Source organism: Onychomys torridus, chromosome 2 (genome assembly GCF_903995425.1).
Source record: "Onychomys torridus chromosome 2, mOncTor1.1, whole genome shotgun sequence".
NCBI lineage: Eukaryota > Metazoa > Chordata > Mammalia > Rodentia > Cricetidae > Onychomys > Onychomys torridus.
In genome coordinates, this window is record NC_050444.1 from 6,181,708 (window position 1) to 6,200,531 (window position 18,824).

General features: G+C 38.7%; 1 protein-coding gene across 3 annotated transcripts; it reads right to left on the reverse strand.

The window, feature by feature from the left end:
- Window positions 1-1,299: 1,299 nt before the first annotated feature.
- On the reverse strand, window positions 1,300-16,119 carry Plag1 (PLAG1 zinc finger). 3 transcript variants are annotated; one of them, XM_036179849.1, is made up of 5 exons: window positions 16,066-16,104; window positions 10,688-10,760; window positions 8,434-8,532; window positions 4,930-5,288; window positions 1,300-4,411 (listed from the first exon to the last, which is right to left on the reverse strand). In XM_036179849.1, exons 4-5 carry the CDS (start codon window positions 5,169-5,171, stop codon window positions 3,154-3,156), a joined length of 1,500 nt encoding a protein of 499 aa, XP_036035742.1. In that variant the 5' UTR covers window positions 5,172-5,288; window positions 8,434-8,532; window positions 10,688-10,760; window positions 16,066-16,104; the 3' UTR covers window positions 1,300-3,153. The 3 variants fall into 3 exon arrangements, with proteins under 3 accessions (XP_036035742.1, XP_036035744.1, XP_036035743.1); XM_036179851.1 differs by lacking the exon at window positions 10,688-10,760 and having other exon boundaries at window positions 16,066-16,119; XM_036179850.1 differs by lacking the exon at window positions 16,066-16,104 and having other exon boundaries at window positions 10,688-10,770.
- Between the last annotated feature and the right edge of the window lie 2,705 nt (window positions 16,120-18,824).

An 18,824-nucleotide genomic window follows, 5' to 3' on the forward strand; every position in this document is an offset into this window, starting at 1 on the left:
GCTTGAAAGAAATGCTGACTAAAATAAAAAAGTTGCATACAGAATGGTACATCATCCACCAAGACAACTTAAGTTCTAGAAACCTTAACTAGGTAATAGGATTTTAAATGAAAGCTTAACAGTGACCGATAACTGTAAGGGTGGTATTGGTAAATATCAACGGGTTATCGTGTTTACAGCGCCTCAGTCCTTCCACCATCAGGCTGCTGCTGCTGCTGCTATAGTCTGCACATACATGTGGAAGTCAAACTGAATGAGGCTTGCTTGGTATCTTGTCTGAGGTCCAAACTCTACACTAAACTATTTTAGTTAATGTTAATCCCTTTTCTTTCAGCCAATCTAAGGCACTATCAGAAATTCCAAGGATGATGAATCTGGCCACTGGTGAATGAAAACAGCGTTGGCAAGAACTATCCCTAATCATTCCTACTTCAAATAAAAACAAGTGACAATATTTTCCAGGGGGGGAAAGCCAATTCTGTGTTACATCCTTGTTAAAACATTGTGCAATTAAATTAAAAGCTGCCTGATCTTTAATAGAAAATCTATCAAGAAAGGGTTTAGTGACCACTGCAGTCAATTAAACAAAACAAAACAAAACAAAACAAACAAAGAAAAAAAACCCAACCCAACTTGCTGAATTCCCTCTTACTTTGAAGTGTTATTCAAGTCTGTGGGGGCAGCAATAGGTAAAGAGGTGTACTTACGAAGAAAATTAAGACTCTACATTTTAACACTGGTACCCTGGAAGATTTGTATTAGAGTTCTGTGCAGGGCAAGAATTAGGATAAAAATATATTTATATATATACATATATGGCGCCATTCCCATTTCAAAATGCTTTATTTCATATATCCTGCAACTCCCTTTTTTCTTTTTTTTCAATTAGCAGTGAAATACAGCCTATGAAGGCCAGTGTCTCAGGTCATTAATGTGATTTCTTCTTAAGCAAATTTTAGACAGAATAAACTAGTGCTTTCATATGTGGTGTTTGTGACCAACCTCTACATAAAAATAGGCTTTCTATTTATTTGTGCTCTGTCACCAAGTCTCTTTTCCTTTTTTAATGGTGATTAAAGCAATACTGAAGACTAATCATTCAACTAGAGCTTTAGGTAAGCGATCTGTTTCATAGAAACTAAGGAAGCAGTCTTGAAGCAGAGCAAAGAGCCCACTTTGAGAGTGAGTGTGCTCCCAACCACAGCTCAGGAGCAGCCTGAAGAGTTAAAAATGTATTTCCTTATTAACATATATATTTTAATGCCTTTGGAACGCTTTTTTTAATAAAATGTAATTTTTCATAATAAAATTTAAATACATAAGTATAAAAACTACTGCTCCAGGGTTAAAACCAGGAGCTAGAGCCCTCCAGCGAGTAACTCTGATTCTACGAAGTGCGCTAGATGTGTATGTAACATATAGTGAAAGCCCCATTCACATGACATTTTACACTTCTCAATTTATACTACTCCCAGGTATTTTAAATAATGCATCATATTCAGTAATCTATACTCATGTTTACAATTATTGATAAACAATGCAATCTGACGTGATAGTTGGCCCTACCAAAGGGAATGAGTTTCCCCATACAAGGCTAATGAGTGCTCAGAAATTCAGAATTTTTTTTTTTTTTTTAAAAGAGATACATTCTCTTCTCTAAATTTCCCCCTGCCCCTGCCCAGACAGAAGGGGTCCCAGAATAAGGTGTTAATAAGTGCTTAACAGATATGTCTTACAGGTTGATGACACAAACAACCCTTAGGAAAATCTACATGGAACCTTTGATCAGACCCCTGGTTGGCAAGAGGAAGCCCATCACTACCATGTCAGTGAGCACCGCATCCTTGGTGCTTTCGCACTTATTTGGTGTTTACTTTGTTTTCCTTTGTTTCCTCTACAAATCCAACTTATTTGTAACATTCCTCCCATTTCCTAAGATTTGTAAAAGTGGGGTTTTACTGTTTTGGGTTGTATAAAACCTAGTGGAAACTCCTCACATAGCTTTTTAATGTGCTTAATTTTAAGTTTTCCATCCCAACACAGCAGGGAAAGATAGATGCACACTGAGCAAGAGCACACAGGGGCAGGATTGCTGTCTTAGAAGTGACGTGATAGGCTTTTACTTTGCCCCCAAAGAGTCCAGTTTTCAGTTCTGGCAACAGTGGAAATTCTCTAGACAAGTTCTGAGGTTTGGCTGTATGTTTTACATCCATCTTCCTGTTGAGGGGTCTGTCACTCTGCTGACTGAAGCAGCCTACTCTGGGTTTCCCATACTTACTACTGTCTCACAATGGCTCTGATACTCTGGACCAGAGTATGGACCAACATGTAACATAAGAATGCTGGTACACTGAAGCCATCCTAGGTACGGAAGGTGAAGGACATAAAACAGAACAAGAGAACATTTCTACACTGATCCTAAAGACTGATGCCACACACCGTTAATGTAAAGATGGCTGAAATGTGGCAAAACAGCCTAAGGGCCAGTGCTAACACAGAACACCCTGCGACCTCTCTAGATTTCTTTTAGATACAGATACTGAAACTCTCTGTCTCTCTTTTTTTGTCATATGCTCACAATATTTTAGTCAGACAATAGCAGTCTTCAAAATATATTAATCTGAAATGATGGTATATTTAAGAAACCACTATAATCTCCTCAAACTGGATTCTTAATTCATTTAAAACACTTGATCATGAATCCATTTAGTGGCTAGTAAAAAAATGTAAAACACTTCAATTATTCACACATATTTCATAAGATTTACATTGTACTGCTTATTTGCAAAAAAGATGAGCCAAATGTCTGTCCAATGCCCATTGCTATTAGACAAAAATGAAAAATTTAAGGTCTAATAGTAGTTTGAACACAGGACTTGTAGAATTTAGTGATAATAATGGAGCTCTTATATGAAATAAAACTCTGAGACTATGACAACTGGCAGAAAATCAGGAGAAACAGCAAATGTAATTAAACATGAATGGTTTCAAAGCTTATCAAAGATGCTAGTTCCTATTATTTACTGGCTTCGTGAAATGTGATATTATACAAAAGCAGAAGTTTTGTTTGTCTTAAAGTAGGCACTAAAATAAAAATGGTCATCAAAGGTGGGGCTAGATATGCACCTCCCTATCAAACCCATGGCCCAGATGCTACTGAAATGCCTGGTGGAAACGGGGCAGGGTGGTGCTTGTGCTTAGGCTGCTGGTAAAAGCCGCGGAGAGTGAGTGCAGAGAACTGAGACCCACAGTGTTCGCAGGATCCTGAAGATCCTGTGTTTGTGTAGGCAGCTGAGAAACAGAAGAATGTGCTTCATCTTGGGAATAGCTCATCCCAAGGCTCCCCACTGAAAGAGGATTATAGGGAGGACCATTTAATGGTATGAAATTGAACAACTGAGAAAAATCCAATGCTGGTGTGTTGAGGGGGTCACTGATAGAAATAGAGCTCTTTGACAGGGAGAGGTCACCTGCACCATCATCTAGGGACCCATTCTGAGGATCTAACGCTAACTTAGATGATGATGCTTGAGAATCCTGGGATGAGGAGGGTGCACCACCTTGTAATTCCATCAGATAACTCTCAATTTCTCCCTTTAATGGCTGTTCTTTTTCAGGAATAGAAATTGCATATGAGGTAGAACTGAATGGGCATTTGAAAGCAAGATGGTGGGAGGGGTGAACAGCATCCATATCTATGGGGCATGTCATTCCCAAAGGTAAAGTTGTGATCATTTGGTGAGCAGATCCAGAGCTCTGCATGGACTGAAATGGAGTGTTATAGAGGTTTAACTGCAAAGTGTTTGTGAATGGCTTTGACAAGAGTTCACTGGAAGGTAAGGACATCACCGGCAGGAGTTCATCTTTTATAGGCACAGACATGTTACAGGTAAATGGGTCCAGGAAATCTACTGGTTCAGTTTTGACCTTCAGAAGCTCTTGATTGTGACTCTTCTTCATATGTCGAGTGAGGTGATCCTTTCGTCCAAATCTCTGTGCACAGTACTGACAGAGGAAGTCCTTTCTTCCCGTGTGCACTACCATGTGTCTTCGGACATCCTTCCGGGTGTAGAACCTGCGCTCACAGTGCTCACACTGGTGCTTTTTTTCTTTCACACCCCCAGATGACTTGCCTGCATGAGATTTCAGGTGCTCCAGGAGCACACCCGTGCTCTCAAAAGTCTGCAAACACACCTTGCAGGTAAGGTCACCACTGGTTGCAGCATGCAAGGCCAAGTGTCGCTTAAACCCAAGCTTGGTGTTGTAGCTCTTGCCACACTCTTCGCATTTAAAGGTCTCTTTGTTGGGGTCATGTGTATGGAGGTGATTCTTCAGGTGGTCTTTCCGGTGAAACATTTTCTCACAATAATTACACTTGTGGGTTTTCTCAGGAGAGTGAGTAGCCATGTGCCTTTAAACATAGATATATTCTGTGAGTGGTTATCTTAGCAAAAAGGTACGCATTCACTTTTCAAACGGGAAGCTAAACTACTAATGCTAACATACAGCTTTCTTAATAAAGGGTATACCTAACTAACACACACCACAGCATAGTTAACACACTGCAAAACTTGAGCCATCTAAGTTGCCACGTTAGCGTTGACTGGTTTTTAGCTCTCGTTACAAAAGTAAACAGGCAAGACTGAACACATTCATGTAATGTTCACACCCTTTTCATGTAGAAATTTCTCTTCACAAATGGAAATTCTACTCTCATTAAGCATTTTACTTAAAAAAAAAAAAATCCAAAGACACTAACACAGAAGTATGTGATTTAGAATACTTCAAGCTAGCCAATGTCTAATCTACTTAACATTTCCTCTCTGCAAATCAGCTGAGAAATGTGTATACAGATACACACACTTACAATGGCTTCAGATGGCCAACACAAGAGAACGTATAATCTGAAAGACAAATAGAGTGTAGTACCTTTGTAACTTGTACTTAGAAACAAAGGCCTTGGTGCAGTCTTGTTGTGTGCACTTGTAGGGCCTCTCTCCTGTGTGAGAGTAGGAGTGAACCTTTAATTTCTCAACACTGTTAAAGGCCTTGTCACACAGTTGGCAAGGGAAGTTTTTTCTTGGTTTGGTTTCACCACGCTTACGTTTCCCTGAAGGGGCTTTCTGGGTATCTCTTACTTCTGACAAATCACCAGGAATGACAGTGGCCATCGCAGCCTAAACCAGGCCTTCTTGTTGGACACCTGGGAACTGCCCAACTCCACTAAGTGATATAGCTTTAGGTGGCTTCTCAAGTTTCATGTGGTCGTAAAAGAAAGCAAAAAGGGACTGGAAAAAAAAATAAGAAACAACTAGTTTGTAACTAAACTCAATTAAAAATTATTTGCTTTGTGATGTTTTTGAATTAAAGAAGAAACCATAAAATGGATTCAGCTGGTCCAATGTAATATCTGTAGGTTTCTTTGTATTTTCCAAAACAGACAGATATAAACGCATTGCTCAGAATGAACAGTTAATACATACCCTGAAATTGCACCTGACCAATGCTGGACTTACACAGAACAGTAGTGAACTCAGGAACTCTCAGAGCATGATTCTAAAGGTGGCACCAGACATTTTGCTTTTAGAAAACACATCTTACAGCTGAACACCGCAGCACTCTGTGCACAGCACTCTGGTGCACATGGATTACAGGAACACATATGCACTTAGAGCACCTGGCACTTTGCAAACCACTGAGTCCAAGGAAGGAAGCACACAAAGCCAGATACTACAAGAAGAGAAAGCACCATGCTGAGTCAAAACTGACCCTTTAAACCAGTACTATAACACTCTAAAGAGTTTCTGAGTCACGGGTGGAAATGATTTATCTTCATAACAGATATTAAATGGTAAATCTTTTTGATACTATATGAGGTGAAAACTGCAGATCCTTGTCATTTGAGGGACAGTTAGTTTCCCTCAACTGTTTCTGCCTCATAGAGGAGATTATTCTTACTGGGTGCACTAATGTTAATAAGAAGCCAGAGGCCTTGCTAAGAGCTGAAGGAGTCAGCGACTGACACAAGTGAACCTGACTGTGGTACACCTGTTGAGTTCTCATGGTGCACATCTGTGCACAAATGCATCATCATATAGGTGTTTCACTTCCTTATCAGTGCTGTGAGAAAAAATGAAGTAGACATGTTGTGTAACAAAGAGTATGTCGTTAAGTTTAAATGAACTAATTAAAACTAAATAGAAACCTCCATAGATAAAAAAGTTAATATAATTAACTCTATTTCTCAGAGTAGGAAAATCAACTCCTCAAAGACTTTACTACTATGTAAGTTAAATCAGTGGTTCTCAACCTCCCTAATGCCACGACTCTTTAATACAGTTCCTCATGTTGTGGTGACCCCAACCACAAAATTATTTTATTGCTACTGTAGAATTACAATTTTGCTACTACTATGAACTGTAAGGTAAATATCTGACATGTGACACTGGTAGGGTTGTGACACACAGGTTGAGAACCACTGAGTTAAAGGTTTCCTCAAGGTTTCTTAAGGTAATTTAGAAGGGTTCTTCCAAGAGACCACAGAATGGTAGTATCTGTCACGTCTTTTAAAAGGATCTGATTATTAAACATAGTTAAAAGAATTTGCCATTCTCTTGTATATTTAAAAAAAAGAAACAACTTCCTTATCTCACCTGTGTTTTGGTATTAGATTGACACATGCCTTTACACAATTTGGTGTGTTAAAACTCACTTTCACAGATTCCAGTTAGATTTTTTCAGGAATTCTAAACACTTATATTTGGTAACACATAAGTGTATGTCACATCTTTTTGCACTTTAGCACAGAGGCTGTCCATAGCAGACTAAACAGCAGTAAGCCATTATTTTGACTAAAGCAATATAGAATTCAGGTAAGCTAAGCAAATACAGTTTCTTCTTTTTAAGACAGATGCAGGTCTTTGCATTGTTCTAAGTATCAGGAAGTTCCTCTTGAAGTTTACAAATGATATTAGTATGATGCAACCAATACCACAATAATGATGCAGCTGTTAGCTCTGATACCACAGCAAGGATGTAGCTGTTAGCTCTGACATCACGGCACAGATGCAGCTGTTAGCTCTGACATCACAGTACTGATACAGCTGTTAGCTCTGACATCACAGCACAGATGCAGCTGTTAGCTCTGACATCACAGCACAGATGCAGCTGTTAGCTCTGACATCATAGTACTGATGCAGCTGTTAGCTCTGACATCACAGCACAGATGCAGCTGTTAGCTCTGACATCACAGCACAGATGCAGCTGTTAGCTCTGATATCACAGTACTGATGCAGCTGTTAGCTCTGACATCACAGCACAGATGCAGCTGTTAGCTCTGATATCACAGTACTGATGCAGCTGTTAGCTCTGACATCATAGCACGGATGCAGTTGTTATGACATCACAGTACTGATGCAGCTATTAGCTCTGACATCACAGCACGGGTGCAGCTGTTAGCTCTGACATCACAGCACGGATGCAGCTGTTAGCTCTGACATCACAGCACGGATGTAGCTGTTAGTTCTGACATCACAGTACTGATGCAGCTGTTAGCTCTGACTTCACAGTACTGATGCAGCTGTTAGCTCTGACATCACAGCACGGATGCAGCTGTTAGTTCTGACATCACAGTACTGATGCAGCTGTTAGCTCTGACATCACAGTACTGATGCAGCTGTTAGCTCTGACATCACAGCACGGATGCAGCTGTTAGCTATGCCTGTGGATTTTTTGAGTTCAAAGACTTGTTCTTTTCTTCTTATGAGATCATTCAAAAGACAGGTGCTTTGCCTCCCTCCACATTAGATGTAAATAGCTACTTTGCAGACCAGTAATGACAGTATATTAGTATAAAGCTTTAATTTTCATTGTGATTTCCTCACTTGATGCCTTCATAGACCTATGAAACTATGAGACTATGAACAAGTCAATCATTTTCCAACTGCAGAATCAAAAGGGAATGCAAGGTGTCTAACTAGGTCTGAAAACTGGTCATAATTACCACTGTACCAATACAGTTGTGATGCTGAGAATTCCAGAAGAGAAAAGCAACTTTAATGTAACCCCTCCCTGCCAAAACATTAAAAGGGCACCATGAAACAACACACAAGCATTATCATATTAAACTGATGAAACTCAATATGAAGTAACAAATGGATGTTTCTAGATGTACATACTGAGCAATGAGGAATTGCACTGATACCAAATATTACACTTTTCTAAGACCAGCTGAAATTTTTCATGGCTGATAATGCTTTTATATTTTAATCCATTAAAAAATTCAAATTAGTTATCATAGGTACATTTAAAATTTTAGGATAAATATAAAGTTGCAAACTTAGTATCAAATAGAAATTATATTAATAATATGTTTATCTACCAAGTACTTTAAAGGCACATGCATAGAACTAGTGATTTTTGTTCAATGCATACCTGATTAAGGATGGAAAAATCCTCAGACTTTGATCTTAGCCAGTCCCATTAACTCTTCGTGGAAGAGAGCAGAATCCAGCCCTTTCCATTTTGGCCAATCTATGAAGAAGTAAAAAATGAATGGATTCTGGTATAAATGAAACTAGAGTATAAAGGACACAAAATAAAGCATGAATGAACTGCAATTTCATAGCGCATGCTCCATTCCACACTGCTGAATCGTGCATTAATTCCCACCAACTGCTTGTTTTGGTTAGTTGTAAGCAGACTTTACATGACCAAATAAATGCACAAATAAAAAGAAAAATAGTATTACCTAGAAACAAAATGCCAACTTGTGATGCTGAATGATTCCCCACTTGTTAATAAAAAAGAAATCTAACCAAAAGAAATGGCTATTAAGGTTACTGACGGTAAACAAAATTGGTGAAGATTCATTAAGTTTAATATAATGGAAGACACAAACTCAGTTTCCTCCAGGAGAGTGCCTCTGGAAACCTGATCTCAGCACTACCACCCACACTGCCCACACTTGTGACTATGGCTTCTTAGAATCACACTTCTATTTGCAGAACTGCCAATTTAAACTAAAGAATGGTGTAAAGATGGCTGGAATGTAGCAACCATTCTGCTGTTCAGGTTCCAGGTACATATAAGTGAAGTTAAATCTAGGTTTGCTATATGAGGCAGGTATCAGGGAAAAGGCAATATTTGTTGCATGAGACCATTGTTGAAAACACTTAAGATATGTTAAAGAAGCCTGTTAGTAGAAGGTCTTCAGCAGACTGACAGCACAAATACAAACTGCGTTAATATTTATGAATGAAAGAAAAGGCAAGAATAACAATGGTATAAAGTAAAAAAAGACCTACATTTATTTAAAAAATATAAGGCAAAAGTGGTTAGTAAGCTGTGATTATTTTTAATTAAGTACACAGAAGTATTAATTAGAAGAATTTGAGAGGGATAATAAAAATCAAATACTTAAAAACCAGGAACGAAAGGATATATCAATGACAGGTTAGGTTAAAAACTTTTTAAAGTTGTATAACAATCTAATAATATTTCTTAAAATCCTCACATACTTTCAGAATTTCATGATATGTAAAGATGATATACAAAGAAAATATTTAATAGAGGACATTCAAGCATCCTTACAAAATTATTAAGGGTATATAAGAAACCAGTTATTCTCATTATTTAAACAAAAAACAATTCTTAGACAAATAAAGATATCTTTAATAGTTCAAGCAAAAGCCCCATTTCTATAAGGCAAAGGACATGCATAAGTGAAAGAACATCAAAATTGCAAAATTAGTTTTGTCAATACTTACTTGCCCAGGACACCCACTGAATATTTGGTGTGGTAATTATGAATATAAAAGATCATTTTATGTACTATTATCTGAATGAGGTAAATGCTTCTTAAATAGTCTTTTCATCTTTATCCTGTCCCTGTAATCCATGACCCAAGATGCTTACATCTGTTGCCATTGCTACTGAACCATGTGATGGTGTCTGTTTGGTCAGACTCCTATTCCATTTACATTCTACTGTGATCTTTGATAAGGCAAGACAGCAGGCCAGCCTGCATGTGGATACATCCTGTCATTATACTTAAGAGTTCAGAAAGGTCAGTGCTACCTTTTTTTCTATGAGAACTACCAAATAAAATCTCCAAAAGGATGAATTAAGAAAAAAAATTAAAAGACAATTTGCAAGGTAAATTTTAAGTACTTTAATTAATTATTAAAATAATTAGCATTTCTGAGTGCATGGTTTGAGTAGAAGAATTAAATCTAAGACCAAAGCTGATTAGCAAATAATAAATTTGTGTATTTTTTGTTATAAATTTTACTGCCTTCTAAACATTTTCATAAAATTCTAGCTATGCTTAATTGTGCAGTGGCATTTTATAACAGAAATGCTTTAGCAGCTAAGTATTTAAAACAGCCCACAAATATAATTGTCTACAAATTACCCCCACTATATATATATCTTATATCCAGAAATAAAATTATAAATAAAGTTATTATGGTAATGTAGTTTATCTTAAAATATAACTCCTAAGTTTAGTTAATTTCTCTAAATTTTACCCTACTTTGAATTTTTATTAGTTGCCAAATAATTTCAAAGAACTGCTCGTTATATTCTCAAACAAAGGAAATCAAGAGTTGATTAGAATTACTGGACAGAATAAACATAAAAAACAAATACAGCTTATATATTTATGCACACCTAACTAAAACGTTACCTAAACTGATCTGTGTATTCTCTTTCATGGGCCCAAGGGATGGAAAAGTAGTAGTATTACTGCTCTAAAAAGTCTGTAAACAAACAAACAAACAAAAACCTTACAATCATATTTTTTTCCGAGTTAAAATAATTTATCAAAGAATAGTTACATTATTTGAAATGATGGAAATTCTGCTTTGCCTTTGTCTGAGGAATTGTAAAAGAAGGTGGAGAATACATCTACCCATGCTACACTGGGTAGCAAAACATTTCAGAACACACCCTCAGCCACAGCAGGCATACTTCTTCTACCCCCTCCAAAGGCGATTCTGCATTCAATAGTAGCATCAGTTAGGGGAAAGATTATATGCTTGGATACAAAGGTTCTTCTTCTTATATTTTATTTTATTTGTAGGAAACAGTGGCTCATGAAGAAAAATAAGATGCAAACAAATTGTACATCAAATGGCTTACTGAAATTGATTTCTATGAAATGTCGAAATAGATTTTGTTATTTTAAATCCCATGGTTCTGAGAGTTGCTTTGTTAAAAGTTATGAAGCTTGAGCGACACTTACCTGAATTAATAATTTTTTCATTAAAAAAAGTCAAGTAGATTTTGCTAAGAGCAGATGCTATTAGTCATCAAAGCTTTGCTCTCACTTATACTAATCATAACAAACCATTAGTTCACAATTCAGAAAGATGTCAACATGTGCTTAAAACGTTTTCCATAAGGAATAAATAGATCACAGCAGGAAACTTTGTAGTGTTAAAACTTTATATATATAAACACTAATAAAATCTTGAATAATATGAAGAAGATGAACTAGATTACACAACTGAATACAGTTTTCAAGGAGGCATACTACTGTATTTGGAACATTGCTTCAAAACGTCATTAATCCTGTATAACTTGGAAATTCTTATCAGTCAGCTTTCAGTCTAGAGTCCCTTGCTAGTGAAGAATAAAAAACGATCTTGCAATTACAAAGACTTAAGACTGGGTCATGGGGTGAGTATGACCAAAATGCAATCTATACATATATTAAACTGTCAAAAAATTAAAATTAAAAAGAGAAAACAAATGAAAAAAATCAATCAAACAAACAAAAAAGACCTTCAGAGAATGAACAATCAACTGTAGGCAGCTCGGGGCAGGGTCAGGCCAGTTTTATTCACTGCGTTTCCCATAAATGACAGTAAAGTAACTGTTGAATGAACAAGAAAGATTAAAACAGGGTAAGTGCTTACCACTAACATAACGACCTGAAGGCTTGCTCATCATCATAGCAGACAGAAGACAGCAAATACATATTCCAGTCCAAGATAAATAACTAGCACTTATAATAATTTAAAAGCTGTTCAAAACATTCATTTTGCCAGCATGATCTGACTGATGATATTCTTACAGAACTAACTGGCATGTGCAGACAGTATCAATCCAGTCCCACTTTTAATAAAAATTCCTAGAGTGAAAACATGCCTGGTACCTGTGCTACCTGGCCTGAAGCAGAAAAGATGGTGAGACACTTGGGTGGAGTAATTATATCTACAGAGAACAGAGAAGCAGAAAGCCCTGCAAAGCAGGAAGCATGGCTAAGAGATGTATTTAACTCACCTGAATTCTGGACTCTCAAGAACTCAGCACTGTGACTTCAGCAAAATCACAGTACTTATTTTACTACATTAGGTAACAGTTAAGTAATCAGTCAAATTGAGGATGCCTTTTGAAAATTTTCTACATTTGATTTTTTTCAATTTGAGTAATTTGTTAAAATGTAGTTTTACGGTAATCTTTTTTAACTCTACCACAAAATTAGCCCTCATTATATCTAGGAGCATCTTATATTTAATATAGAGCAAAAACTTAGAGAAGTGAAGGAAATGGCTTATCTTTTTATTTTTTAAGGACAGGTAGGGAAATGCCCGGGTTTCAAACCTGGCACCCTGAAGTTCTCAGCAACTCTACCTCTAGTTTTCAATGCTTGCGTTCTGCTTACACATGCTCTAGAGAGCCCACACAGAACACCAGCCATCCAGAAACATGGGGAAGTCAAACAAATGTGATTTTTAATTCACAAATACTTGTCTTGGTTATTTATATTATGGAGCAAAAAGCCCACTGAATTAAAGAGGATTAATGGGCTGTAACACAGGAGTCAGCACGTATGTCTTACGTACATGGGAGATCCTCTATGATCCTCATGACATCTTTGTGAAAATGAAAACCAAGACACACAGAGAATACTAGGAATTTCTCACTTTGTATAGGAAAATTAGTACTTGCAAACAGGAAACAAAAGAAGAACTGTGAAAGAAGAAGTGATAATGGAGAGCAAGAGGAGCAGATAACTGCAATTGTAACAATGCAAAGAAAGAGTGTTTAATCAATACTAGTAAACTATTTTTAAGAGGATTTTCTGGGCTTCTAAAAATGCACGACACATTTCCATATTTGCCAGGCAGCTACACTAGAAGGGAGGTGACCCACAGGTCACTTTCCTGATGTGATGAGCTCATTCTTACTATCACTAACTGCATGAGTTGCTGGGGTGGGTACTGATCAACTCACATTCACACATTGATGTCCTTCCACACTTAACAGTATGCCATCTGGAATGAGTAGTTACCTAGAATTCAAATCACAGAAACAGAACCCAGGGTTCATATCTGAACTCTCAGGCACTCACACCAAATCCGTAGATAAGCTCAGGAAAATGTAGCAGTCAGATGGAATGTAAGAAAAGTGCTAAGTAAAATCTTATTTACAAAAGTTCATGTGGGAAATCAGTTTTAAGCTATCTCAAAGTAGCATTCACTGTAAATGTAGGCCTGTGCTGTATGAAAAGGTATAAATACTGCCCAAGCTGCATGCTGATGCTCAAGGAACAGGAAAAATTCATGGACACAGAACCCAGTCCTCAGGGAAGGCTCTGCACCTGCCACCTGCCTGTCAGCCATGTGCTACACTGTATGACTATCAAGGTTAAAAGTCACATCTAGAGACTTCTCTTTATTCCCACATCTCTGAGGTAAACAGGATTAGTTTTAGGGAACATTGTCAAGAGACCTAGCCAGTGTCCTACCATGCTATAGTCATCTGATAAATTTTATTAATTAGAGTTTTTTGTGTGACAGGGTTTCTCAAACTCACAGAGATACACCTGCCTCTGCTGGACTAAAGGTGTGTGCCACTATTACCTGGCTCTATCTGATAAGTATTTGTTGAGAAGAACTGCAGTCCCTGGTAATGGGACTTCAAGAATCAGAGCAACCAGGCAAGCATGTTGTGAGCTCTGGAAACATCAACCAGTTGTAAAGCAGGACCGGAGAAAACCCAATGCAGTTAAATGGTTAGTGTGCTCTGGCAGAAGGGACAGCTTGATGGGCCCAGGATGGCTATAAGCCATTGGAGAGCCATACTGCTTCTGCATCCCAGCAGGTGGCCCTGATGAGACAAAGTGAAAGCAGAGGACTCAGGCACATGCTATTCAGACTAGACAGGCTTGGAGATTAAATGGTGGGCATTCCAGAATCTGTCCTCACATGTTCTGTCCTAGTAATCCCATAAGCACATGTGCCTTGTACTGATCATGATGCACTGTTTGGAAATAAACGAGTCTTACAGTAAGAAAAGTTATTTAAAGCAAAATTCCAAATCCTTTACAAAGAATAATCTTCATGTAAGGTTAAGACATGAGAATGACTATGAGAGGCCAGCTCCCACCTTTTCCAGGGTTTCTATGAGAAATATTAGGTATAAAGAGATCTAGATAACGAGAGGAAAGACAGAAACACAGGATAGCTTTGGGAAGACCTGGGTCAGTACCCAATGACCTCTTCTGCCTCTTCAAAAGGGCTTTTTATAACAATGCCAAAGGACCTCCCCCTTACTAGATCAAAACACACCGCACAGTCAAGTGTAGACCCTTCCAAACACCTGGTAACCATGCCCATGATCAAATCATCCTCTTATGCAGCCCTGCTGGGTAAAACAAGCTCAGATTCTTGGACCCTGAGTATGTTCTCACTAGGAAACCTCTGTGGGTCTCTACAGATGACACTGAAAATATCAGAGAAAAAAAATTAACTGATTACAATACAGGAAAGTCAAAAAGTAAAATTTGCATGGAGTGTGGTTCAGAAAAAGTAAGTATTTTTCCTTTTTCTAGATACTAAAAATACTACACTAATTGGACTCAGTGGGTTAAAATAACAAATAATTCTAAAAGGAGGACATGAGTTAGGGAAGGAGATGTGATTCAAAGTTCTAGGGGGAACTGGAATTGGGGGTGGTAGGTGGATGATACATTGTGTACATGTACAAAATTTTCAAAAAATAAAAACTAAAAAGCCTCTATAATTACCAATAAAATAAAAACACCTTCATTAATAAGTTTAAAAGATAACCCCACAAAACTAAAATAATTATTAACAATTTTATTAAAAATATCTGCAGTGTAGAGATGGCTAAAATTTTATGCTAACTCAATCTTAAGTGTTTATTCTCCATAGAATGTTGTTCTTATTAAGATTAATGCTGGGTTGGGGATTTAGCTCAGTGGTAGAGTGCTTGCCTAGCAAGCACAAGGTCCTGGGTTCGATCCTCAGCTCAAAAAAAAAAAAAAAAAGATTAATGCTTCTTTAATTTGATTGTTAATTCTTCCCACCTTTCTGAAAGGCTCTGTTTAGTTCTTAGCTCAAGGCCCAGTTTTCCCAGGAGGCATGCCAGCCATAGATGACCAGATTAGGAGTTTGAGCCTATTGAGTATCCACTTCTGCCTTTTCCAAGCTCCTTACCCTGGAGCTATGGGGTCCTGGCCTCTAAACTATAGCTTGTGCTTAAGACCCTGCTGACTGACTTACCTGCTCAAATCCATTTGTGCTTGGGTTTCCAAAGATTGCTGTACCCTGATTCTGTGCCACAGGTATAACTACAGTTCGAAATCTAGATACTTTCATGTATCCTCTTCTCAACAATGGTAGGAAGTGGCTCTGGTCACACTGGGCTCTGTACTCTAGCAGTTGCTCCATTCCAGGGAGCAGACCTAATCTGCTTATTCACCTGCCCACAGTTTACAAGAGCTTCTCAGGAGATGGGATACACAGTGTTTCTGCAGGGTAGTTTACTATCTGTGGGCTCTCTGAGAGGAGAAACAATCATGTTGTACAGAGGCAATGCATTCTAAAGCAAGAAAGCTGTTCTTTGCCTTGTATTTACCACAGGTTTACTGAAGTCCTATAGATCACAATGTATACTGTAAGCCCTAAGATCCTAAGTGGCATGCTTATTATGTGGCATGCTTTTCAAAGCTTTTACTATTAGCTTACTTACTTAAGGACAGGGAATAAATGACTTTGAAAATCATGCCATATAATGATAAAAGCCACCTACCTGAGGCCCTGTTCCAAACTCTAGCAAGGCCACCTTATTAATAGACCATCATAGAGTGAAGCATTCTGGGTGCCCAATCCCACCAAGGCAGCACCGAGAGGCAACCTAGGAAGAAAAGAAGAATTAGTTTGAAATTCCAAAGGTCAGGCTCATCTGGGTAATGGCATACGACCAGATGATTTTTCTTTCATTATCACTTACTCTGTGCTTTATTGTGGGGGAGGATCAATCTTAAACCCTGCTAGAGGCAAATGTAAAACCAAATATAATATATTGGAAAGTAAAAAGTAAACAAATGAGTATCTACAACTTATTCAGTTATCTTTGAACCACAGTTAACTAGATTATTTGTGTTCCATTCAGCTATATTATAAGTTTGCTGGTATTTTTCAAATTGATCATGTAGTTTCTTTTTATATTCTAAAGATATCCACTCTTCTCCATAACTTTGTCAAAAACCTTTTGTCACGTCTTTCTTGTTGTGAGCACAGACTAAGGAAGAGTCATGTCCCGTGAGTGAGCTCACAAAGGGTACAAACTGCTGATACCCAGGGGTGGGGGCAGAATAAGGATACACAGCCCTTCCTCAGGCCAGACCCTCCTTCAACAATATAGGAAGAAAAATCAAGTACACCACCTGTGCAGTCAGCCTTAGTAAGTCATGATTGCAAATTATGAAGACAGACCCCTAGGAGCATAATCAAGACAGAAAAGGGAGGCCCCAAATTCTACATAGAAAATCATCTGCTTCCTATCTGGAAATAAGAGCCAATGCCCACTTCCACAGTTACCACTCCATTCAAATGAGTATTTGACACTGATGTAGTAAATATTACCAACACCCATTATACATAGCACTGATCTGATCTACCTGGGTACTAACAGACATGATCTCTGTTCTGCAGAAGTGTGCAAACTGCCAGGAGGTGGCACTGGTGAGATCAGTGAGAAACATAGAATATAGTACAAGTGCCAAAGGAAGTCCCAGGAAGAAAAGAATACTATTCATTTTTTCATGACTTGCCTTGAAGAATGCTCCCTTAAGAACCATCGCCCCCCCACCCCTCAAAAAAAGTTATGTGCATTTGGGGACTGACAGGTTGGAACCACCAGTCACTGGATTCTAAGATGACCTCTGACCTCTGATTGTAGTGTAATGTTGCTTACATATTTTCCAAGGGCTGAAACAAGCACAGTGAAGGGCCAATGCTGTGGATATGTCCACATGCATGTAATAATGAAAGAATCAGGGACTTTTCAGGGATTTCAGAAAAACATGGACACAATGGAAGCCCTAAGAACAACAAATATTTGGGGAGGCAGGAGTAGAGGAGAGGGTATTCTCTTGAATGAAAGCTGTAACCAGAGTAGCAGCTCAAAGACAAGGTGACAACCAGCAAAACAGTCATTCCCCAGAAGAAAGACTACTTCTGTGTCAGCATTATCAAAGCAGTAAGGTAAGTAAGAGGGGAGTCCAAGGTAGTGCAGCCTGCACTGAGACACAATCAACCAATGGACACCAACGGCTACCAAGGTAGTGCAGCCTGCTCTCAGACACAATCAACCAACAGACACCAATGGCTACCACTAGGAGATAAAACCTCAGAATTTCACAAGAAAGGAAAAGGCGGTAAAACTAAAAAATGATGGTACTAAGAGCTACAGAATAACTCAAACATTGTCAAGCAATAGCCATTTGGGGAGAAGGACACTAATGTTAGCAATAAGAAATATGGGCAGCGGGAGGGAGGTAAATAATGAGAGGAGGGGCAGCAAGGAAGCACAAAAGAAGACTAGTTGCTTGGTGGTGAAGGGCTTCCAGCAAGATAATGTTTTCTTTCATAGCATTTAAGAACAAAAGAGAGAGGAAGAGTGGAGGAAAGAGGGCAGGAAGGGAGGGGGAAGAGGAGAGAAGAGAGGGAAAAGAAGAAAAAGGAAGGGGAGAGGGGCAAAAAGGGTGGGGAAGGAGGAGGGAGAAGGGGAGAGGAAACTAAAGGGAGGAAGATGTTTTAGCTTCTTTCTGTTGCTATGAGAAACTACCTTGACAGTACAACTTAAGGCTGGTTTATTCTAGGTCATAGTTTGAAGGTACAATCCATTCCATGGGGGTGTCATGGCAGCAGGAGTTGGAAAAGGTTGGTCCCACTGAACCCCCAGGGAGGAGCCAGTTCTCCATGCATGCTGTACATAAATCCCTGCTCTTTATATACTCTGGGACCCAAGCCAGGGAATGGTGTCATCCACTTTTAGGATGTTCTTCCCACCTCAGTTAACCCAAGCAACATGATTCCTTACCTGCCCAGAGGACAGATAACCCTCACAGGTATGCACGGAGGGTAGATAACCCCCCACAGGTGTGCCCAAAGGGTAGACAACTGCTTACAGGTGTGCCTGGAGGGGAACTAACCTCTCATAGGTTTGCCCAGAGGGTAGCTAATCCCTCACAGGTGTGTCCAGAGGGCAGATAACCCCTCACAGGTGTGCCCCATGCTTGTCTCCTGGGTGATTCAGGTCTTGTTAATAACCAACACTAACCATCCCAGAAGGGGAGGAGAGGGAGGAAAAGGAGAAAGAGAGTCAGCAAAAAGATCAGGAGGCTGGGTGTGTGTCTGAAAGTGATCAGAATATAGGAAAGGAGTTGTGGAAAGAGAATGGGAAAAGTCTAGCAGGTACTGGTTTGGAGTAAGAAAACTGGCTTCTCTATACTGACATGGGGTATATATGTCCATCTGCAGAGCTTTTCTTCTCCCAGAATGAAA

Bases quoted from the DNA above. Each gene is read 5' to 3' on its own strand.
- Plag1 (XM_036179851.1), bottom strand. From the start codon at position 5,171: ATGGCCACTGTCATTCCTGGTGATTTGTCAGAAGTAAGAGATACCCAG. The intron at 4,412-4,929 runs GTACTACACTCT...CTATGTTTAAAG, and splicing joins TCTAAGTACAAGTTACAAAG to GCACATGGCTACTCACTCTC.